The sequence below is a fragment of the Eretmochelys imbricata genome, chromosome 10 (genome assembly GCF_965152235.1).
Source record: "Eretmochelys imbricata isolate rEreImb1 chromosome 10, rEreImb1.hap1, whole genome shotgun sequence".
Taxonomy (NCBI): Eukaryota; Metazoa; Chordata; order Testudines; family Cheloniidae; genus Eretmochelys; species Eretmochelys imbricata.
The window spans coordinates 19,739,695-19,764,512 of record NC_135581.1 but is presented as its reverse complement, the minus strand read 5'-3'; the positions used below and the strand labels follow the sequence as shown (position 1 = coordinate 19,764,512).

At 42.6% G+C, this 24,818-nt stretch overlaps 1 protein-coding gene across 2 annotated transcripts in view; it reads left to right on the top strand.

Moving 5' to 3' along the window:
• Window positions 1-8,915: 8,915 nt before the first annotated feature.
• The window catches only part of LOC144271612 (multidrug resistance-associated protein 1), a 96,001-nt gene continuing 80,098 nt past the window's right edge, over window positions 8,916-24,818 (top strand). For both annotated transcript variants that reach the window (XM_077829064.1, XM_077829061.1), the window contains exon 1: window positions 8,916-9,066. In XM_077829064.1, the coding sequence (XP_077685190.1) occupies window positions 9,019-9,066 (48 nt within the window). In that variant the 5' untranslated portion in view covers window positions 8,916-9,018. The remainder of the gene's footprint in view (window positions 9,067-24,818) is intronic.

The window sequence follows — 24,818 nt, the reverse complement described above, 5'->3', positions numbered from 1 at the left end:
GCTCACCAGCAACGGGGAGGCGGAGCGGAAATGGCGCTTGTCTCAACGTTCCGTCCCTGAGCCACTCAGGGTGCGTGAAAAGAAAAGGAGGACTTGTGGCACCTCAGAGACTAACCAATTTATTTGAGCATAAGCTTTCGTGAGCTACAGCTCGCTTCATCGGATGCAGCTGGAGCGTTCCGAAGTGTGGGGGGTTTTGAATGGCAGAAAGTGGCTCTCTGGGGTGGGACGGAGAGATGTTGTCCACTGAGCCTGGGGTGGAGCTGGTTTCTGCCCTTGAGTCTGGGTAGGTGGGAGGAGTGTTTGTTGCGGTGGATTTAGCCCTCTGTGTTTGTGAGTGAGGAAGGGAGGGAAGGGAAGGGAAGGAAGCCAGCCCTTCGCATAAATCCCCAAGTTTTGGCTGCATTATATGAGTTTGTCATTAATCGCTTTGGCTGACAAAGAAATATACAACGATCTATTTCCTTCTGACCTCTTCCGGGGGGGCGGACCCTCTGCGGGGTTCAGTGGGGGAACTGGAAGGGAAGGAAGCCTAGCTGCTCTTTGAGGAAGAAGAGAAAGCTAGGTGAAAGGGAAGGCCCTTTCTGGGTGGAGGCAAGCATATGCAGAGAGGAAAAGTTCTGGAGGTCTTGTTTTTAAATAATACACTTGATTATATATGCATCATGTTACTCATGGTGATTATATGCCTTTAGTGACTGACTATTCACTTTGTCTTCTCAAATAAATTGGTTAGTGTCTAAGATGCCACAAGTACTCCCTTTTCTTTTTGCGAATACAGACTAACATGGGTGCAACTCTGAAATTTGTCTTCTCAGTTACCTTTTTTTTTTTTTTTTTTTTAATGTTCTGTACCTGGGGGGTCTGTCCACATATATAGTCTTTGGTGTCTCTGTAGAGCCTTGGTTCTCAAACTTCATTGCACTATGACTCTCTTCTGACAACAAAAATTACTACATGACCCCAGGATGTAGTGCCCATCTTTAAAAAAGGGAAGAAGGAGGATCCTGGGAACTACAGGCCAGTCAGCCTCACCTCAGTCCCTGGAAAAATCATGGAGCAGGTCCTCAAAGAATCAATCTTGAAGTACTTGCATGAGAGGAAAGTGATCAGGAACAGCCAGCATGGATTCACCAAGGGAAGGTCATGCCTGACTAATCTAATCGCCTTTTATCATGAGATTACTGGTTCTGTGGATGAAGGGAAAGCAGTGGATGTATTGTTTCTTGGCTTTAGCAAAGCTTTTGACACGGTCTCCCACAGTATTCTTGTCAGCAAGTTAAGGAAGTATGGGCTAGATGAATGCACTATAGGGTGGGTAGAAAGCTGGCTAGATTGTCGGGCTCAACGGGTAGTGATCAATGGCTCCATGTCTAGTTGGCAGCCGGTGTCAAGTGGAGTGCCCCAGGGGTCGGTCCTGGGGCCGGTTTTGTTCAATATCTTCATAAATGATCTGGAGGATGGTGTGGATTGCACTCTCAGCAAATTTGCGGACGATACTAAACTGGGAGGAGTGGTAGATACGCTGGAGGGGAGGGATAGGATACAGAAGGACCTCGACAAATTGGAGGATTGGGCCAAAAGAAATCTGATGAGGTTCAATAAGGATAAGTGCAGGGTCCTGCACTTAGGACGGAAGAATCCAATGCACCGCTACAGACTAGGGACCGAATGGCTAGGCAGCAGTTCTGCGGAAAAGGACCTAGGGGTGACAGTGGACGAGAAGCTGGATATGAGTCAGCAGTGTGCCCTTGTTGCCAAGAAGGCCAATGGCATTTTGGGATGTATACGTAGGGGCATAGCGAGCAGATCGAGGGACGTGATCGTCCCCCTCTATTCGACATTGGTGAGGCCTCATCTGGAGTACTGTGTCCAGTTTTGGGCCCCACACTACAAGAAGGATGTGGATAAATTGGAGAGAGTCCAGCGAAGGGCAACAAAAATGATTAGGGGTCTAGAACACATGACTTATGAGGAGAGGCTGAGGGAGCTGGGATTGTTTAGCCTGCAGAAGAGAAGAATGAGGGGGGATTTGATAGCTGCTTTCAACTACCTGAAAGGGGGTTCCAAAGAGGATGGCTCTAGACTGTTCTCAATGGTAGCAGATGACAGAACGAGGAGTAATGGCCTCAAGTTGCAGTGGGGGAGGTTTAGATTGGATATTAGGAAAAACTTTTTCACTAAGAGGGTGGTGAAACACTGGAATGCGTTGCCTAGGGAGGTGGTGGAATCTCCTTCCTTAGAAGTTTTTAAGGTCAGGCTTGACAAAGCCCTGGCTGGGATGATTTAACTGGGAATTGGTCCTGCTTCGAGCAGGGGGTTGGACTAGATGACCTTCAGGGGTCCCTTCCAACCCTGATATTCTATGATTCTATGATTCTAGGAGGGACCAAAGCCTGAGTCGGGCTGAGCCCCCCTGCCTCAGGAGGGGTGGGGCAAAGCTCAAGCCCCACCACCCTGGGCAGGACCGAAGCCCCAGGACTGCCTGGAACCTGAGCCCTACCACCCAGAACTGAAGCCCTTTGGCTTTGTCCCCGGGCTTCGACCCTGGGCCCTAGCAAATCTAAGTCAGCCCTGGTGACCCCATTAAAATGGGGTTGGTACTAACTTTGGGGTCCTGACCCACAGTTGGAGAACTGCTGCTGTAGAGCAGTGGTTCTCAACCATGGGTCTGGGGCCCCCTGGGGGGCTGTGAGCAGGTTTCAGGGCAGCCTCCAAGCACGACCAGTGTTTGGCTTTCTACCCTGGGCCCCAGCAAGTCTAAGGCCCACTGCACGGGGTTGAAGCCTGGGACCCTGAGCAGCTTAGCTTCATGGTGACCCCTATGGCATGGGCCCTGGGCAATTGCCCTGCTTGCTACCCCTTAATGCTGGCCCTGGCTTTTATATGCAGAAAACCAGTTATTGTGGCATAGGTGGGCTGTGGAGTTTTTAATAGAATGTTTGGGGGGCCTCAGAAAGAAAAAGTTGAGAACGCCTGCTGTAGAGGGTCTGCCTACTCAGGCCCTGATCTTATGATTGGATTCAAGGTTGTTAATAAAATCATATATAAAAATGATGAATATTATTGGAACAAATATAAGCGGGGACTTGCAACTACAGATTATCCCTACCACGGAAACTTTCATTTTTGGCCTCCCCCTGCCTTTTTTTTTTTTGTAATTGTATGGGGTGTCAATATTTTTCCTTATAAACATGGTACTGCTAGGAAGTGGATGATCTTTGCTTTTTAATTGTACCCCTTTATATTCAGTGATAAAAGGATGCTCTCTGTACTTAGGCTCACAATAAAAATGAGATTTTAAAAAACGTAAAAAGGACCTGTGAAAGTGGATGTTGTGAAATGTTGAAATCACTGGGACTCTGTGTGCATATAGAGTTCTGTTTGGTTCTCCATGCAGGATTGGGGTGGGGGGTGTGAGTGTGTGTGTGTAAAATGTGAAAGCAACTCAATCAGTATGGATAAATAACCTAGATTTGCTGAGATCTAAATAGATCAGTCTGCTTTTGGTTATGTGGGAACATGACTCCTTTATTTGCAGAGTTTATTTTCTAAGTGTGTTGTTAAAGCAAAACATTTGTATTACACAACTGTTTTTGAACCCTACGGGTAAATCCAAACTGCCAGGGATGATTTAGCAATACCTTGAAAGGGAGGATCTCCTCTAGCAGCAGCAAAATCACTTGAACCGTCCCTCTTTAATATGGTGGTAAAATGTCATCAACTTGTTCCTGATAGTTATAAAGAGCACCTTCTCTAGCATATTGAATTTATGCCTGATGTAAATAAATGGAGTTGCCCCATGGATGAAATTGGTCCCTTGTTTAACATGCATAGCAAGTTGGAAATCCTCGCTTTTCCCTTTGTTTGTCTAATACTTCCACCATGTGATGTGCATTTTTATTGATTACCCCTTAATTTCCAGCAGATGCACTGGCACTGTTCTCCTCCCTCCCCTCAGTACTCTCTCCTGGTCTCTCTGCCATTGATTTTTATCCTTTTTTAGAAAATCTTAGAATTCAAAATAGAACTTTTTTTTTTCTGGTACCCCAAAGGCTATTTAATTTCTGTGTAATTTTGTGGTTTCTTTTGTATGTATTATCTTTCTGCAAAGCAGGTATAACCAGCTGCTGATATACAAGTGTTTTATGAAATCCAAGTTGAAGTCCACACTGGGCTTCCCTGTAGTTCAGGATTTTGCTTTTGTATTTTTGCACTGCTTGAGTACACATTTGACCTTTTCAGTGTTTTTTTTCTTTTTCTTTTTCCCCTTCATGATTTTAGTCTTTGGAATTCTATAATGCCTGTCTCTGAACTCCCCCCCTTTCGTTATGGCAAAGTGCTCTGTATTTTTGGGGCAATGGTTCATTTTGGTGATGTGGTGTAGCCTATTTTGTTCAAAGTTTCTGTGGTGAATGAAGTGGATAGAAGTTTAATTTAAAGCCAGATCCAACTCCTGCTAAATCCAGCAGGACTTTCATTTTCTCTTGATGCTTTTACATCTTTTATTGCCACTCGTATTGCAATACTAATCAGCCCCATAGACTTTTAAAATAATATTTAGTATACATTCTCTGTTATATTCCATTATATGTAGATGGGTTCGTTTAGATGCCATCTTCACTAAAGTTGGTACTGTCTGACAGAGAAATTTCAAGAATGCAAGCGGGTATAATTCTCAACAAATTATTTAACAATGACATAGATTTACACCTACTTGCATTCTTGAAATCCCACTGTGTCAGACTTTACCAATTTAAGCAAGATGGCATCTAAACAACCCATCCAAATATAATCTGAAAGCTGTATGGAAATACTTAAATTACACAGGAAAAAACAGGTTTCAGAGTAGCAGCCGTGTTAGTCTGTATTCGCAAAAAGAAAAGGAGTACTTGTGGCACCTTAGAGACTAATCAATTTATCTGAGCGTAAGCTTTCGTGAGCTACAGCTCACTTCGTCGGATGCATTCCGATGAAGTGAGCTGTAGCTCACGAAAGCTTACGCTCAAATAAATTGGTTAGTCTCTAAGGTGCCACAAGTACTCCTTTTATTTTACAGGATAAAACAAAAATTAATTAATCAAGAAACAAAATCAGAATAAGTATAGTACTAAACTAACTTTCCTCAGATGTAGTAATAAAGAATCCAACTGCTGTAGGTTATTTAGCAGTTCTGCAAAAAAGAATCCATCTATTTTGTCAAATTAGCTTGAAATTATGAGACCTATCAACCTGAATGCTCTCCCACCAAATACGATAGCACACCTATTCCAGTTGAGAGGCTGGTGGAACAATGTACTGTCAATGTCTGTGGGGATTTTTTTATTAAATGTTTTGGATAAACTTTAGAACAACAAGAATACCATCAACTCTGGTCATTATCATTGGTATAATGACAGCCTGATGGTTCAAAGCAAATGGTCTTAATAAAATACTTTGGATCTTGAACATGGGCTTTGAAACTAAGTTTTGTGTAAAAACAATGAGGAGTCCTTGTGGCACCTTAGAGACTGACAAATTTATTTGGGCATAAGCTTTCATGGGCTAAAACCCACTTCATCAGATGCATGGAGTGAAAAATACAGTAAGCAGAACATATATTATAGCACCTGAAAAGATGGGAGTTGCCTTACCAAGTGGGGCGTCAGTACTAACGAGCCAATTCAATTAAGGTAGAAGTGGCCTATTCTCAACAGGGGTGAATATCAAGGGAGGGAAAATTACTTTTGTAGTGCTAATGAGGCCAGTGCAATCAAGGTGGCCCATTTCCAACAGTTGACAAGAAGGTGTGAGTATTTTTGTAGTGATGTAAGTTTTGTGTGGGCATCTTTGCATTTATGTTGTCTGGAGAGAAAGATGAGGAAAAGACAGATTAGGTATTGTCTTTCCACTTCTGACTTCATACTAGGTTTCCCTTCCCTCTGCTTGGAAATGCCTTCCTCCTAGTAAGGCATCTCCCTCTTCGTTGGAAGACCTGTCATGTCCATGAAGCATTCTGGCTATATCACCCTCTTGTCTGTTTGTCCTGCAATGTATTGCCTTATATTGTACCCACATGTGTCTTTTGATTGTAACCTCTTCAGAAGAAGGACTATTATCTTTTCAGCATATTTTACCTATTTTACAGTGCTATTAAAAATAATAAATTACAAACTCCAGAACCTCAGTGTTTTCAACTTAATCCTTAGTAGTTGTCAATATTATTAAGGTGTATATCCTTCGTGGAGCAGCCACCACAGAGGACACATCTAAAACCATTGTAGTAGGGGCTCGTAGTACATATACACATTAAGTACTACTCTGTGCCCATTTTTTTGGATATGGGTCATGGTAGACATGGAAGGGTTAAACAACTTCCAACTAGTTTTTAATATCTTAAAGAAAGAACAGGATGTATGAAATCTGATTTAGAAATATTTAATTATACTAAGTCCGTCAAAAGTTAATATTTAAACATTCGATTGTGGTGTGAATGGACCATTTTAGTTTTATTGTGTAAAGTGAATAAAGAACAATTACAAGTATAATGAGCTATGTAAATTCTGCCATTTGACTCTGCTGTGAAGGAGAGCTACATATCCTGGCTTCTACTAGAGTCTGTCAGGTTTCAGAGTAACAGCCGTGTTAGTCTGTATTCGCAAAAAGAAAAGGAGTACTTGTGGCACCTTAGAGACTAACCAATTTATTTGAGCATGAGCTTTCGTGAGCTACAGCTCACTTCATCGGAGTCTGTCAGTAATTCTTCTGCCTTGAAGAGCAGTAGGTGTGATAGATCACTGTGTACTGAATGCATACTCTCAGCCCTCCTGAGGTGGAGAGCTTGTGTGTATGTGTGTGGGGGTCCATCTTGACCTTCAAACACGTTGCGTGGGACAGTAGTGTTCCATTGTCTGTCTGTGGTTATACACTACATCTCTATTTCCCCCGAAGGGTTTTGAGGCTATCTAAGTATAAGACAAGTAAGGGGAAACCAAGATATGGTATGTGGTGCTGTTGGAGAATACAAAGACTTCTGATTAACTCCACTTGTATTACCTGTAGTTAACCTGTGTTTTTACACAATCTTATTTAGCTTAACTATATAAGACATTACAAGGAAAATTAAATGCAGGTTCATTATGGGACCTGCAAAATAAATATTTCCAAATATATATTGCTTAATCACAGTAGTGTAGTATGTATGCTTATCACCCTTTCCTGCTGGGTATAGTGCCATCACTGCCCAGGGATATTTTGCACTACATGTGCTATAGACTGTACACATTATCAGTTGAACACTGATACCGTGCCTAAGAGATACTGTCTGAGCCCTACACCAGCTCTGCATATCAGATGTGTTTCATATAGTTGCTGGCTGTATAGTGTACATAAGGTAGCGAAGAAAAGTGGCCATATAGTGTGTGCTGTTCTACATGTTATGTACTCAAACATCTTCAGTGTTGCTCATATCTTCTTGCATTCACTATTAAAAACATGGTAACTACAGCACTTGCTTGCACTGAACGTTTGGAAATGTAACATGGGGAAAGTATATGCATATAGCTGTGTTTTAGGCCAGTATTTGGTCTGTTTTGAAAAAAGTGAGGTATATGAACTACACTGGTTCATGCGGGGCCTGATCTAAACCCTGATCAAGCCCCTAGAAAGACTTCCCCTAGCTTCAGTGGGAAGTGGCCTAGGCCCTTAATTTACTCCTCCCAATAGTTCTGTTTCTCTCAACTGAAAATAGGGAGCACCAGCATCCTCTGACCCACTAGCTCAGGGTAGATCATCAGCAAATGCTCTGCAGCCCTCCACTGCGCACAGTTAGAGAACTTGTTACACTGCACTTATAGTATGTCATCTACACCTGGTAAATGTAACGTGCACCATGAGCCCTATAGCAGTTTAGAGTAGGTTACACTACGGCAGAGGTGGGCAAACTACAGCCCGCCGGCCACGTCGGGCCTACCAGACCATTTAATCTGGCCCTCAGCTCCTGCCGGGGAGCAGGTTGGGGGTTTGCCCCACTCCGCATGGCTCCCAGGAAGCAACTGGTGTGACACCCTCCCCCTGCCCCGGCTCCTTCGTAGAACACAGATGCATGGCCAGGTGGCTCTATGCGTTGCCCCATCCACAGGCGCTGCCCCCCACAGCTCCCATTGGCCAAGGTTCCTGGAGATGTGGTGCCTGCAGCTGGGGCAGCGCGCTGAGTCGCCTGGCCATGCCTCGGAGCCGGAGGGGGGGACTTGCTTCCGGGAGCTGCTTGTGGTAAGCGCCACCCAGAGCCTGCACCCCTGAGCCTGCCCTGCACCCCATCCCCTGCTACAGCCCTGATCCCAGACCACAGCCCCCTCTTGTACCCCAAGCCCCTCAGCCCCACCCCAGAGCTCAACCCCCAGCCAGAGCCTCCTCTCCCCCGTGCCCCAACAGCCTGCCCCATCCCTAATCCTCCCCCCCCCCGCCCTCTAAACCCATTGGTTACAGCCTGGAGCACTCTCTTGCACCCCAAACCTCTCATCCCTAGCCCCACCCCAGAGCATGCACGCAACCCAGAGCCCCCTCCCACACACCCACCCCAATTTTGTGAGTACTCATGGCCCCTCATACAACTTCCATACCCCGCTGTGGCCCTCAGGCCAAAACGTTTGCCCCCACCCCTGCACTAGGAGCTGTGCCCCATGAGGGGGGTAGTAATGACGTGACGCCCCCTAATGCCTATCGAGTCAAGGCTGCGTGGATCATTGCACTTCCCGGAGGCATTAAATCGCTTGACGCTGTAGCTGGGCGGCGCCTAGGCAGGGCCGGCCCGCGAGAAACCGCGCCCTGTGGAACGCGTGCGCACTGCACCCACCGGGCATGGACAGCGGGCTCCCGCAGACAGCCCCAGCATCCCCGTGACCGAGGAGCCAATCAGGGAGCCCGGCAGCGGCTCGCCCGGCCGCCTTTCCCCACTTCCCTGCAGGCGCCGCCGCCGCCGCCGGCTGGGGAGGGAGAGCGAGCGTGGAGTGCGGGCAGCCCTAGCCGTCGCCGCGCTCCATGGCGATCCAGGGCTTGTGCAGCGCGGGCGGCTCGGAGCCCTTCTGGGTAAGAGCGGCGCGGGGTTTGCGGCTGCGTTTCCCCTGCCGCCGCGTGCTCCGCGGCTCCCGCACGCCGCCTGGCTGGGGTCCCCACGGGGAAGCCGGGCTAGGGTGTTCCTGGAAGGGACGCAGCCTTTCCCCGGGTCAGGCCCTCTCTGGGAGGGTGCAGCCCCCTCTTCCCTTCCAGGAAGGGAGTGCCGGGAGCGGGGTTGCAGGGCCCCAGAGGGAACAGGTGCAGGGCCCTTGGTCTGAGGAAGGGGTAGAGTCTCTCCCGCCCATCCAGGGGAAGCGCCAGGGTACCAAGAGCTTGGCTGATGCCTCTTAGTTCTCTCGCCCTGTCAATAGTTATGTAAAGGGTGGTGGGGTTGATGGGCTGGGAAATGGGTTTGTGACTGATTAGTGTGGAGGCTGTGCCTTTCTCGGTGGTATAGGACTGTCTCCTAAACGTATTTACTCACTGCAAGATCTTGATAATCGCACCTAGGCTAAGCTTAGTTTCAGTTTAGGTAGCTCCGAGGTGAAAACGGGCAGCTCTGGCCCCATGAGGTGGTGGTGAGTCGTGCAATTGTATGGTACAGGCTGCTTTACAGGCAGAGCGTGAGGATGCATCACCTACATAAGGCTTATAGATTAACAAGCCCACAACTAAAGAGATTGTGAAGCCCACAGCACATGTTTATTGAGTAACAAACAGAGCTGCCTGTTCTGTGCTATGGCAGTTGTGACACCTGTTAAGAGAAAAAGTGCTTTTAATTGTTTTCTGTCTCATCAAGGTTAGATTGTGTATGTTAAGTAAATAAATTAGTATGGGTGGCTCTTTGTTGTGGTCTCTCAAAAGTTAATTAGCAAAGGTTCTTCTATCTTTATTGTTGTGGTTTTTGTGCCCCAAACTCTGATTCTCCTTCCACTTCTCTGTAAGCTACAATCTTATGTTGAACTGCACTTTGTATCTGGATATTTGAGTAGTTAGGACATGGGCTACATTCTGGTTGTCCAAATCAAGTAGTGGAATGTGCTTTTCTTACACTATGGTTGGTTACATGGTTCTCTGCTTTGTATTGTTTTTTAAATATTAATATTCTGGTAGCAAGTCAGAATCGGGACTCCATTGTGCTAAACGCCGTACAAACACTTATATGTACATGGTCCCTGCTCTTAAAGCTGTTGTTAATGAATTTTTCTCTGGTTTTGCTTTCATTTGGTCTCTTTAATAAGACATGTAACTTGCCTTATCACCTTGAATGTAATGTAAACAAAGTAACTTTGGGTGTGAATAGAGGTTTATGGGAATGTTCCCCTTTATACCTGAGATTAAAAAAAACACTTGCTTTGTGGATCAAGTGGAGCCCTAATCCTGAATGGGGCTTTCACTTGCTACTGCAAATATAGAATCTTAGTTTCTAGTGAAACTTGAACCTGTGCTTTCTGTGATTCCAATTTACGTGATATCTTGTAGACTAGATAAGTATTCAGGGTACTAGCCACAAAATAGAGTGGTGGATACATGTGGTCATTGTAATAACTGTTTCCTGCTTTGGTCAGATAAACTACAGCTTTGAATTCTCACGTTTTCAGTTACTTCAGTCATATAAATAGATATAACTGACATGCTTTTTGTTGAAGGTTTGTAAATAGTTAAGGGTTTACTTGTGCTGGAACTTGTAACTCATTGTGCGTTTACAAGTTGGGAACTTGCCTTGCTTACTGAAAAACAGTTCTTGTGCAAGCTGGAGCAGTTGTTAAACCAACTTGCTTGAAGTGAGAGAGAGTTCCTGGGAAGATACATCGTTCTGAAGTAGTAATCTGTGTTACTCATCAGACTATAATGGTAAGATTCATGATTGCTGAAAATGTTACCGGTTTGCATTAAGTGCATTGGATTGTTTGTACATGAGTTCAGAGGACTTTCTCTGGGCTGACTTGTAGTAGCTATTGAGCGCTTGCTTTATTTCTACTTTTCCTGAAAATTTTGAGAGGTATTAAAATTGTGACTGGGGCTTGAAAAATCCATTCTCCCGTGGCAGATAGGAGGCTTTCCCTGGCTTTTCCTTTCTGCAAAACATAAGTTTTCATGTTTAAAAAAAGGCTCCAGTCCTTACTGTTGTGAAGGTAACCTCCCAAATGTGAGCCACTTGTGTACAATGCAGTGTGCAGGTATGGGGTATATCTTGATAAATATGAAGACATACCACTTCAGTGCCTTTTCTGCAGCTTTATAGGTTTCCATTGCAGCAGAGAGGGAGCTATGAGAGGGGTTGAGTAGCAGAGACCCAACACGCATGCCCTTGTAGCAGCTAGGAGGCTACTTTTCATATTGGCCTCTGGCTGTTGCCGTGCTTTGTTATTGCTATTGCTCCGGCTATTGGGTGTCTGGTAAAATTTCCAAGCGCAATGCATGGATTTGGTCAGAAAGGGTGGGAAAGAGACTGACGGGTATAAATTGGAGAAGTGAAGTACAATATATAGAGAACATGGAAAGGAGGTGGTAGAATGGACAACGTAGGAAAATAAAGGAAGAGAGAAGTGGGAATTCAGGGAGAGAATATGGAAAGAGGAAAACAGTGAAGGAAGTGAAGGAAAAATATATTGACGATTAAAGCAAAGAGAAGAAGAGAAATATAAGAAAAGCAAGATATATTAGTAAGTAGGGATGGTTGAATAGAACTGAAAAAAAATCCATTAATTTCACATATCTGCCAAATAATATTTAAACATATAATAAGCTGATTGGCTACTTCAAGAGAGAATTTGTAAGATAAGTAATTCAACAATACTCATGAAATTTATTTGTTTGTTCTCTAGTGGTGTTGATCTTGCTCAATAGGTGTTCAGAAACTATTCAGCAAATATGTTATCTATGAGTATTGGTGACATTCAACAAATATCTTGTTTTGTTTCTCAGCTATCCAAACATTGTTGCATTAGAAAAAGTTTATTGACAATATTACAGTTAAGCATATATGTAATAAACAGCACGCAACTGTTTTAATTAAATAGCAGGAGATGTGGTATGGTGGCAAAGCAAGGGAGTAGCTTTGGCAGGGTATATATTTCCCCCCACCTATTATATTTGAGCAAATAGATGTTGGGTACATTTTTAGAGTTTGTTGCCTGATTCAGTTTGAATAGGCACATGCATACAGTGTGTGAACTCTTTCTTTTTTCTTCTTCAGGTTTCTAACTACCTGTTGACTTTTCTCGTAACTTAAAATATCACAAATGCGAAATGAAAAATTCAGTTATAGAGCTTATTTTCAAGATGGATATGCCTTTGTATCACTTTTTACTAATTAGTTGGGTAACGCGCAATCACTTTGAGGATTTCAGACTCCCATTGTTCTTGGGTTTGTTCCAAAGCATGAGTACAAGAACAAATTATTTCTTCTTGAGCTAAGCTGTGATCTGGTGGCCTTAATTAAAAAGGTAAAGGTTGCGATCATATACTTTTTAGAGTTAATTTACAGTCCTTCTAAAATTAATATGGATTGATTAATGAATAATAAATTATGAATAGTCAATTTTTTTTGTGAATAAAGGCAGATTTCTTTATTTCTTTAACTCTGCCATTGGTATGTTTTATTTGGTGAGATTCTGTCCTTATTGTGAAATCCCTGACTTGAAAAATATGTGCAGTCTTTTCAGTGTTTTTCAAAAAATACAGTTGCCCATAGGGAAAGGTTGATTCTTAGGGGCTGACCATTAGAAAGAAGCGTACTGGAATAGAATTTGTAGATCAGATAATTTTAGGAACCCACCCCTCTCCCCCCAAAAAAATTTATAGGTCATATCCTTTCTGTTTGAAAGCTCTGGTAAAACATGAGCCCTGTTTGTGCACTTGTTTGTTGTGAAACAATCTGTCGCATTTTTTCTTCAATTACTTCAGGGGGTGAAAACTGAAATCAGGTTAGGAGACCAAGTGAGTCATGCCCCTTTTACAAATACATTGCTTCACAAAGAAACAAAAGATCTGTAATATATTTTTAAATAACATCTTTGTTCCATAAAATATAAAAAAGAATGCATCCGATGAAGTGAACTGTAGCTCACGAAAGCTTATGCTCAAATAAATTTGTTAGTCTCTAAGGTGCCACAAGTACTCCTTTTCTTTTTGCGGATACAGACTAACACGGCTGCTACTCTGAAACCTATAAAAAAGTAGTAGTTTAAAATGTCCTGTCTTTCATACAAACAATTAGTAATAGCGATTCTAATTCTAAAGTATTTCAAACTGTATACGGAAAATCATACAACTTTTCTGAAATGTAGCCACTTCTTGGGAAGAGGCTGTAAGTCACTAGTGGATGCCACAATGTACTGGAATTTTTGTCCAAGCTGATGGATGCTCTAGAAACAAGCAGATAGGTAGATCATTACCATCTTCTTTCTTCCTGAGAATTAGAAATCCGTTGCAGTCTTCCTAACGTATCTTTGCACCATCCATTTCTGTGGTGTGGCCACCTGCTTTTTGGATTCTTCTTCTATAGAAGAGCCTCCTTAGATAGAAGGACTGTGTGCCCTTAGCTTCAGTTGACTTCAGTGGCTGCTGTGATGGGGTGTCCTCTCCACACTTGCACTGAAAGAATTAATGCAGGCCAGTGGGGCCGATTAGCCTATTAGGCGGCAAGCTTGGGGGAATTAAGATTCAGACAGAAGCCTTCATTAGTAGAAGCTCACATCTGTAGGAACAGTGTGGCCAGGAAGCTGACAACAAATGGGGCTGCTGGGACAGGCTGCAGTTGGTCTCTGGGAAGAGGGAGGAGTGTTTGGATCCTGCACAGATATGTAGCTTGCAGTTGCTCCCTGGGAGGAGGGAGTGCTGAAGCTGGCAGACCCAGAGAAGGAAGGGAGAGCCAGAAGGTTAAGAAAGGGCTCAGGGAAATGCAGAAAGGTATGGGGTGGAACAGACTTGCAGTGGTTCTCAGCCAGAGGTCTGGGGCCCCCTGGGGGGCCATGAACATGTTTCAGGGCATCCTCCAAGCGTGGCTGGAATTAGACTCGCTAGGGCCCGGGGAAGAAAGCCAAAGCCCCACTGCGTGGGACTGCAGCCCAGGGCCTCGAGGCCCAGCACCCAAGGCTGAGGCTGAAGCCTGAGCAGCTTAGCTTCGCGGTGCCCCCTGTGGTGTGCTGCCCTGGGCAATTGCACTTGTTGTGGCACAGCTTTTTATAGCATGTTGGGGGCGCGGGGGAGGGGACCCTCAGAAAGGAAAATGTTGAGAACCATTGGAACCTGCAGTAGAGGGCGGGCCTGGGCTCCCCAACTAGTGACTGGGAAGTGGCAGCAGCGGGGCAGTGCACAGGAAGACTGCCTGAGCCTGTTGGGGGGAAGAGACTCTCCTCCTCCTCTTCACCCCCCCGCCCCACAACTGAAGGGGAAAGCATGATAGTGACCTAGCCTGTGGGCTGCATAATGAAGAGGCCAAAGCAGCTCCTGGAGTGAGAGGGGACTGCAGACAAAAAGACAGAGGTGGAGGGATGGCTTTGACCTGGTGAGCTATTCCCCAGAATGGCCATGAGGAGGCGCCATAACATGTGATAGAGGGATATTCAGTACCCTTTGCAATAAAGCACATAGAATTCCATTTCATCTCCCTTTTGCACTTGTCTTCGGTATCTATTTTCATAAAATCTCTCCTCATTTCTACCATTGCTACCCACTGACAATAGTGTAAGACCAGGGTAGTCACTTGACAGGTATTTTCACTGCTCTGTTTTGCCGCATGGTAAAAATGTCTGGGCTCTGAATACACTAGTGCTCCCACCATTGTTGCCACCCATAAAGCTGAAATGGTGGTACAGTAGTGCAACACTGGGAAACATCCCTAAAATATTAGTGTAGAGGCTTTGTAAGTAACTGTCACAGTTATTGAGCAAACTGCACCTCTGATCTCTCTTGCTCTCATTGAATGCATCCCTCGTAGGTCTCTATCCTTTATGGTTACATGTATGCAGCAGCCTGTGTCGGTGAGTCTCATAGTGTGGGTCTACAGGCTTGTGGTTCAGTACGAAAAAGAGCTGTGTAGACATTCAGATTCTGAAGCCTACGAAGGGGGACTGAGCTTCAGATCCCAAGCCTTGAACATCTACACAGCTCATGAGCCCTGCAATCCTGAATCTATAGACCCAGGCTCCAAGACTTGCTGTCAGGGTCCCTGCTTGCTGTTTAGACGTATCTTAACTGTCACCTGGCTCCAGATGAAATTACAGAGTCTTCCACACTGACTGGGCCCTGGGTTGCAGTCCCGTGGTACTAACTGTGATTACATCAGCAGGTCAGATTTAGGCTAACACCCAGTAGTTCTGTTCCTTCAGACAAGATCCTTGAAGCTAACAGCTTGTCCTGTTATCTTTCAAGTATATTGCTGGGGAATCCTTATCTAGATCTATTGTGTTGCTTTTCTTTTTCTTCTTCCCAGAGCCCCCTATTAAGTCGGATCAGTAGTCATACAGGAAATTCTAATAACCCACCATAGTTAGACAGTAACTTTACCTCACTGACCAAAGTCATTTAAAAATATTACATATCGATATTCATATATTAATACATAGTAATTCACAGCAACCATACTGGAAACATGCATATAACATTTTGTAAATATTCAAATACTGCCACTTTAAACTCATACTTCTAAATTCTAGGTTGTATCATTGCTTGACTGTATACATTCACCCTGTTCTTTGTTTGAAAATTGGCTTTCTCGCATTTCTGTTGGTAAACTGGGGCCATGTCTACACTAGCACTTGTGTCGACAAAACGTTTGTCGCTCAGGGGTGTGGAAAAACACCCCCTGAGCGACACAGGTTTTGCCGGCATAAGTGCTCTTGTGCTCAGCGCAATGTCGGCGGGATTACTACTGCTGCTCGTTGAGCTGGTTTTATTATGTTGACAGGAGAGTTCTCTCCCACTGTCATAATGCTGCTACATATCAATATAGCTGTGCCACTGTAAGCTTGTAAGTTTAGACATGGCCTCCCTAAATGGCGTAACTAAAGCCCTCCCTAACCATTGTTTAACTGCAGCTTAAATGGTATTTACATATAAACTTGACTAAGATAAAAGGATATTTCTGGCTTCTGGGAATCTGAAATCTGACTGTCCCAAGTGAAGTTTGTGGTTCAGTTGTCAGTAAATTACAAGAACTTGAGGGATGATAGTACAGAAAATACTACAGATTAATAAATTGTAACTGCATTATTTTCCGTGAAAGGCTGAAAGCCTGAATTGATTCTGTCAGGTTTTTAATCTTATCCAGGCAGCCTACATCTTCCTTGAAAATGAAATAATAGTTGCAAAGCTAAAATTAAAAATGAACATGGAAAGACAGATAATGGTGTATTGGAAAGGAAGAAAAGATAGCCAGAGTTGCAAGAGTAAAGGTGCTTATACAGGATTACTAGAGGGACTTAAAGAAATCAGTGCTAGTTGGAAGAAGAATCTAGAAATATACTTTTATATGTGCTTGTATCTCCACATTTGTAACTCTGAAAACTCCCTTGAAAATTGCTTTGAATACATTTGGATAATCATCTTAATGTTAAACAGTTTAGATAGTTTGATGTCTTTTTGTTGGTAAAAGTTATGTTCTTTCCCTCTGAAAGCCACTATTTAAGGACCATGTTAACTAACCTTAAGGAATTTTTTGTCATGTTAGTTTGTCACAACTTTAATCCTATTTAAATGTGGAAAGTAATTTCCTAGTTAATAAATACTGTTTTTCTGGAGAGTAGACAATGTGTGTGTAGTACTGGATAATAAGGTTACACAACATTTTCCATTATGAAGCTGTGTGTTTGATTGCTTTGCCAAACTTCAACTGTGTGTTGAAATTTTGCATGGCAAATGCCTCAGGCTTTTTTAATTTTGTGTAGGTCCCATCATACATTTGCTTTCAGCTTGATCTGAGCAGCCTCTGAAGGCCTTTCAGGTTAAGATGGAGCATTGTGTGCTGGGAAGCATTCTCGGTAGGGCATGCCTCAATAGTAAAGATGAGAGTAGCTGTAAACTGCTTCATTCTGTGGAAAATTAGGAGCCTGAGAAGAGTACTGTACTGTCAAGATGCTGATGCAACCTTTATTTTGGCAATGTTTGCTGCTTTAATAATAGAATTCTGATCTAAATATCTTGGAATTTCTGCACTTTTAGATAAGCAAATGTCCTCCTTAATTTGCATGTTAATAATCCTTCTAAACATTGCCAGCTGCTATTTTTCTGTACATTCAAGTAGTGTGTTAAACAGGATCAGTTTTCAGTTAATGTTCCATCTTTGAAACCTTTCCAGATCATACCTGTTCTTTATCTTCCTGTTTACTCTTTGCCATTTTCATGGTTTAACTCATCTTTGTTTAACCACTCAGCTTCTTAATTTTTACTTGTATCTAACTTAGCTTGCAGAACTCAGTGTTTCTCCCTCTCTTCCCCTCAGACCAAATTCCCTTTTCATAAGGGCACTGTTTCTTCCTCACTCTCTTGCTTCAGTCAGCATTTCAAAGCTTGCAATGAATAATATAAAAAGGCAAAACTATGTTTGCAACAGGTAATTTTGCTTCTCATTTTATATAATTCTACACTCGAGTAAAAGGATTACAATACATTAAAAACTTAAAACATGCTTGGAGTGTGAATTTAATCAAGTTTCAGCTCTGTCATTTTTTTAAGGGTCCTGTTAAACTGAAAATCCTGTTTGTGATTTGAGATGGCTTTTATTATAGTATCATTAATTTATGAATGCAGTTTAACTTTTACTTCATTATGCAAGCAGCAGCTCCCCTTTGCCTTTAGATGTTCAATACCAGCAGTATTATCAAAGCAGATCTAGAAGTTACTGTGCACTGTGCAGCTGCTGACCTAGCTCTGTGTGTATGCTAAGTGAGAGCTCACAGTTGAGACTGTCTCAGTACAGTTACATTTTTAAATAGCTACTATGTTTAATTGCCTCCAACGTTATTGTCTCCAGTTTTAGTTTAACAGAGTTTAATTTTTCTATACGTTTTTGTTGTGATCTATCAAATAACATTTGAGTCAAATTATTTACATTTTAAATCGTCTTGCATTTGGGGTGTGTGTATTGGAAGGGAAAGGTAAAAAAATTACCTCTGGCCTTCTCATGCCTGGCTGACTTTCATATTGTTTGAAAAATTAAATGGTGGATAGGGCAACTACTAACCTGAGCCTTTTCCCAATATCTCCCCTTCTGCTTTTGCCATTAACAGTACTGGAGTCTCAACCTATCCATCCTAAGAAGCAGAATCTGATAATTTGCCTGATTTCCTAGGTTGAATTTAGGGGAGAAAAAAGGAAACATTGCTTATTTTACGTAAGGACTACTTAGGTTATTCACAGCCAAAAGTATTTAATCAAAAAAGAGACAAGACAGAAGTTTATTTCTAATTCTTCTTCACTTTGGTGGGAACTTCCTGGAAATACAATGTCTCTGAATATGGTGGGTCCTCCGCCACAGTTTGTATTCATCAGAAGCATGAAGCCTGCCAAACAATCACTGGGACCACTAAAGAAGCACTAAAGGAAGAGACAACACCATTGTGAAGAAGCTAAGTGAATTCTTTGCATCCATCTTCATGGCAGAGGATCTGAGGGAGATTCCCACACTTGAGCCGTTCTTATTAGGAGTCAAATCTGAGGAACTGTCCCAGATTGAGGTGTCAGTAGAGGAGATTTTGGAACATACTGATAAATTGGACAGTAATAAGTCACAGGATCAGACGGTATTCACCCAAGCATTCTGAAGAAAATCACATATGAAATTGCAGAACTACTAACTGGTATGTAACCTATTGCTTAAATCAACTTCTGTACCAGATGACTGGAGGATAGCTAATGGGAAACCAATTTTTAAAAAAAAGACTCCAGAGGTGATTCTGGCCATTACAGGCCAGTAAACTTAACTTCAGTACCAGGCAAATTGGTTGAAACTATAGCAAAGAACAGAAAGATTAGACACCTAGATGAACACGATATGTTGGGGAAGAGTCAAAACATGGCTTTTGTAAAGGGAAATCATGCCTCACCAATCTACTAGGGGGTCAGCAAACATGTAGGCAAAGTGATCCAGTCAACATAAAATACTTGGACTTCCAGAAAGCCTTGACAAGGCCCCATACCAAAGGCTCGTAAACAAACTAAGCAGTCTTGGGATAAAAGGGAAGGTCCTCTCATGGATCAGTAACTGGTTAAAAGACAAGAAACAAAGGATTGGAATAAATGGTCAGTTTTCAGAATGGAGAGAGGTGAATAATGGTGTCCCCCAGATATCTGTGCTGGGACCATAGTGCAATTCAACATATTCCTAAATGATCTGGAAAAAAGGGGTAAATAGTGATGTGGCAAAGTCTGCAGATCGTACAAAGTTAGTTAAGATAGTTAACTTCATAGCAGACTGTGAAGAGATACAAAGGAACTCAAAGTGTGTCACTGGGCAACAAAACGGTCAATAAAATTCCAAGTTGATAAATGGCAAGTAATTCTTATTGTAAAACATAATCTAAATTGTATATACAAAATAATGGGATCTAAATGGCTATTAGCACTCAAGAAAGGGATCTTGGAGTCATTGTGGATGGTTGACTGTATCTTTTTCAAGAATGTGTAGTAGCAGTCAAAAAAGTTAACAGTGTTAAGAACCATTAGGAAGGGGATAGATAATAAGGAAGAAAATATCATAATGCCATAAGAACGGCCATACTGGGTCAGACCAAAGGTCCATCTAGCCCAGTATCCCATCTTTTGACAGTGGCCAATGCCAAGTGCCCCAGAGGGAATGAACAGAACAGGTAATCACTGAGTGATCCCTCCCCTGTTGCCCATTCCCAGCTTCTGGCAAATGGAGGTGCCAGGGACACCATCCCTGTCCATCCTGGCTAATAGCCATTGATGGACCTATCCTCCATGAACTTATCTAGACTTTTTTTTTTAACCCTGTTAGTCTTGGCCTTCACAACATCCTCTGGCAAGGAGTCCCACAGGTGGACTGTGCATTGTGTGAAGAAATACTTCCTTTTGTTTGTTTTTAAACCTGCCTATTAATTTAATTTTGGTGACCCCTAGCTCTTGTGTTATGAGGAGTAAATAACACTTCCTTATTTAATTTTTCCACACCAGTTATGATTTTATAGACCTCTATTATATCCCCCCCTTCGTCATCTATTTTCCAAGCTGAAAAGTCCCAGTTTTATTAATCTTTCCATATATGGCAGCCATTCCATACGCCAACCTTTTTTCTTGCTCTTTTCTGAACCTTTTCCAATTCCAATACATCTTTTTTGAGGTGAGGCAACCACATCTGCACGTAATATTCAGGATGTGGGTGTACCATGGATTTATATAGAGGGAATATGATATTTTCTGTCTTATTATCTATCCCTTTCTTAATGATTCCCAACATTCTGTTTACTTTTTTTGGCTGCCGCTGCACATTGAGTGGCTGTTTTCAGAGAACTATCCACAATGACTCCAAGATCTTTCTTGAGTGGTAACAGTCAGTTTAGACCCCATCATTTTATATGTATAGTTGGGATATGTTTTCCAATGTGCATTTCTTTGCATTTATTAACTTTGAATTTCATCTGCCATTTTGTGCCCAATCACTCAGTTTTGCCACAGTAAGTGCACATCTTAAATACTGTGTAGCGTTCTGGTTGCCCCATCTCAAACATATATTAGAACTGGAAAAGGTACAGAGAAGGACAACAAAAATAATTAAGAGTATGGAACAGCTTCCACATGAGGAGAGACTTAAAAAGGCCAGGACAGTTCAGCTTGGAAGAAAGATGACTTAAGGGAGATATGATAAAAGTCTATAAACTTGATTGGTGTGAAGAAAGTGAATAAGGAAGTTATTTACACCTCACACAACATAAGAACCAGAGTTCACCCAATGAAATTAATAGGCAGCAGGTTTAAAACAAGCAAAAGGAAGTATTTCTTAACACAATAGAGTCAACCTGTGGAACTCATTGCCAAGGGATGTTGTAAAGGCCAAAAATATAACTGGATTCAAAAAATAATTAAATATATTGTGAAGGATAGATCCATTAGTGGTTATTAGATAAGATGATCAGGCTTGTAGCCCCACACTCTGGGTGTCCCTGAGCCTCTGACTGCCAAAAGCTGGGAGTGGATGACAGGGGATGGATGACAGGGCTATCATTGTCCTGTTCTTTTCCTTCCCACTGAAGCACTTGGCGTTGGCCACTGTCAGAAAACAGGGTACTGATCTAGATATAGCACTGGTCTGACCAAGTATGGCTACTCTTATGAGTGGGGCTCTAAGAGTGATTAGCTGAAGTTTGCAAAGCTTCATAATAACTCTGTGAGGTAGGTGGGTGTTGGTCCCATTCTTCATGTAGGGACACTGGATAAGAGAGAGAGAAGAATTTTCCTGATAAATATTGTCATAAAGGACAAATAAATGTCTTCAGTTTTTGTCTTATTTAATCAGATTTCATGTTGGATTTAAATTGAAAATATTTGTATCGTAATTTGTAGTAGTAATTTCGTTTAATTAGTTAAGCTCAACCCTAGAGTTCCAAGATAAGTGAGCTGCTCTTGGTGCATAGCAATAACCTTCTATTACTTATAGAAATAGATAACATGTCTGCCATATCAGATAATAATGTTTGTATAAGCAGCTATTGCACAGTGAAGCGTGGGGACACATTCACAATAGTAGGCTGCCAATGTCAAACTTTCAGGCACAAAAACAGCTGTAGTTTAAAACGGCCATAGCAAATGCTGAATTTAAAATAAATAACTAAATGTCCAAAGCAAATGTGTTCACAGTACGTGAAGTACATTTGGCTTTAGTCTTCGAGATAAAATCAATGTTTGTTGTGGAATGGGGCACCCTAGTTCCGTGAGAGAACCTGATTCAATATTGGGGGCGGGGGAATGACTGCACACCCCTAGCTGTCACCTACCCACCCCTCCCTGGAATCTTTATGGGATATCATCAAAGAATTACAACCTAATTGGGAGAATTACTCAAAGGAGAGCACATCCTGAAAGAAATCTTTCCCAAACTTCCTCTTTTGGCCTTCAGACAACTCCCCAACTTCACCAAGCTCATAATCAGAAGCAAACTCTCCAGAGACCATTACACACCAATACAAAGTGGCGCCAGACACTGCTGCCATAACAGATGCAAAACCTGCAGTCGTATCTCCTGTACTATGATGATCAATACCATCCACAACACCCCTTCCAAGATCCATGGGTGCTACACATGCCTATCAAAACATGTGGTGTACCTCAGCCAGTGCATCAAATGCTCCAACAACTATGTGGGTGAAACTAGACAATCACTACGCTCTCAAATGAACTCACCGGGAAAAATGACAAAAACACCCTATTACCTGTGGGTGAATGTTTTCCACAAAACAATCACTCCATATCTTACCTCTCAGTCCTTGCTTTCAAGGGAAACCTGCACAACACCTTCAAAAGATGAGCCTGGGAGCTTAACTTCATAATTCTGCTAGATACCAACAATTCTGGGCTCACTATAGATACTGGTTTTGTGTCTCATTTCAACAATCTGGAACCCACCCAACAATCTGTAAATTCTTTGTTTGATGACTGCAGAGGTGTTAATTGCCCACTTCATTTTGAATGCATCATGTTTCAGCTCCTTATGTGTAAAAAATCTGTTCCACTTTGTGTTTAGCTGTGATACTCTGATTATCTTTCCCAGACCTGAAGAAATCATAGAAATGTAGGACTGGAAGGGACCCTGATAGGTCATCTAGTCCAGTCCCCTGAGGCAGGATTAAGTATTGTCTAGAGTCTATACCACCCATGACAGGTGTTATGAACATACTGGCCGCTGCTTCCAGCAGCTCCCATTGGCCTGGAGCAGCAAACCGTGGCCACTGGGAGCCGTGATAGGCCGAACCTGCGGACAAGACAGGTAAACAAACTGGCCCGGCCCGCCAGGGGCTTTCCCTGCACAAGTAACGGAACAAGTTTGGGAACCACTGCTCTATGTGATTATCCAGATCAGTTATGAATATATCAAAGAGAATTGGGCCCAGGACAGATGCCTGTGAAACCCACTCAATATGCCCTTCCAGCTTTACTTTGAACCATTGATAATTACTGAGTACAGTTTTCCAACCAGTTGCGCACCCACCTTATACTAGGTTCATCTAGGGTGAATATATTTCCTTAGTTGATTTGAGCAGGTTGATTTGAGATGGTATCATAAGGTTAACTAAAGTTGAGCTATACCACATCTACTACTTCCCCCCACCCCATCCACAAGGCTTGTTACCCTGTCAAGGAAGATTAAGTGGGTTTGATGTGTAGAGTCGTGCAAATCTGCAGATATCCATGGACCACTTTTGCTGATTGTGGATAGATGTGGATCCAAATTTTATATCTAGAGTCCCGCAAATCTGCAAACAGCCACTTTATATCTGCAGACCATGTTCGCGGATTGGATGTGGATAAAAATTGTGTGTCCAAGCAGGGTCTATTGACCTGATTTGTTCTTGACTGTTGACTTCCATGTTGACAGTTACTTAACACCTTATTTTCTTCTAGGTGCTTACAAATTGATTATTTATTTGCTCCGTTATCTTTCCAGGTACCAAGGTTAAGCTGATGGGTCTAGAATTCCCTGGGTTGTCTTCATTCCCCTTTTTATAGATATAATATATAGTACCTATGTCCTCTTCCAGTCCTCTGGGATCTCCCCTTGTCTTCCATGAGTTCTCAGAGATAATTGCTAATGGCTCAGAGATGTCTTCAGCTGGTTCCTTAAGTATTCTAGGGTGTATTTTTGTCAGGCCCTGCTGACTTGAAGACATCTAACTTGTTAAAAATTATGGTACTTGTTCTTTCCCTATTTTAGCCTCAGATCCTACCCCATTTACCTTGATGTTCCCTATGTTAGTCGTCTGACCACTGCTAAACTTTTTGGTTGAAAACTGAAACAAGAAAGGCATTTAACGTTTTGGCCATTGCTGTGTTGTCTGTTGTCTTTCCCTTCTCAATTAATAATGGGCCTACCCTGTCCTTGGTCTTCCTCTTCTTGTAATGTATTTGTAAAATGTTTTTCTGTTACCTTTTATGTCCCTAGCTAGGTTAATCTTGTTTTATGCCTTGGCCTTCCTAATTTTGTCCCTGAACGCTTGTGTTGGTTTTTTTTTTTTTAATATAACCTTCATCTAACTTGACCCAGTTTCTACTTTTCTGGTATGACGCTTGAGCTTCAGGTGGTTGAAGATTTCCTGTTTAAGCCAGAGTGGTCTCTAACTGTACTTACTATCTTTCCTACTCATTCGGCGCTTGGTGGAGTTTGAAAGCTGGTCTCATATACTAGGACCAACACAGCTACAACAACTCTGCAATAAACTTGTTCGACATGCTGGAAGGATAAAAGGAGTCCTAAGCAAAAATAGCTGTAAATAGTAATGATACCTAGCTCTCCGTCAGAATCATCTCAATGTGCTTTATGCAGTAGCTCAGAAACACTATCCCCATTTTATAAATGGAGAAAAGGAGGCACAGGTAGATGAAATTGACTTGCCAAAAGTAACCCAAGAGGCCATTGGCAGAACTGGGAATAAAACCTAGGTATCCAGAGTGCTGGTTCACTTGTTTGTTGTGGTATTGTGGGTTATGAAGGTAGACCAGTATCAAGGCAGAGGAAGAATTAGAGAGTAAAAGAGATGCATATAGATATCTGAATGGAGAGGTATGTGTACCTTTTTATAGACTAATATGTGATAGATGTAGAGAACTCA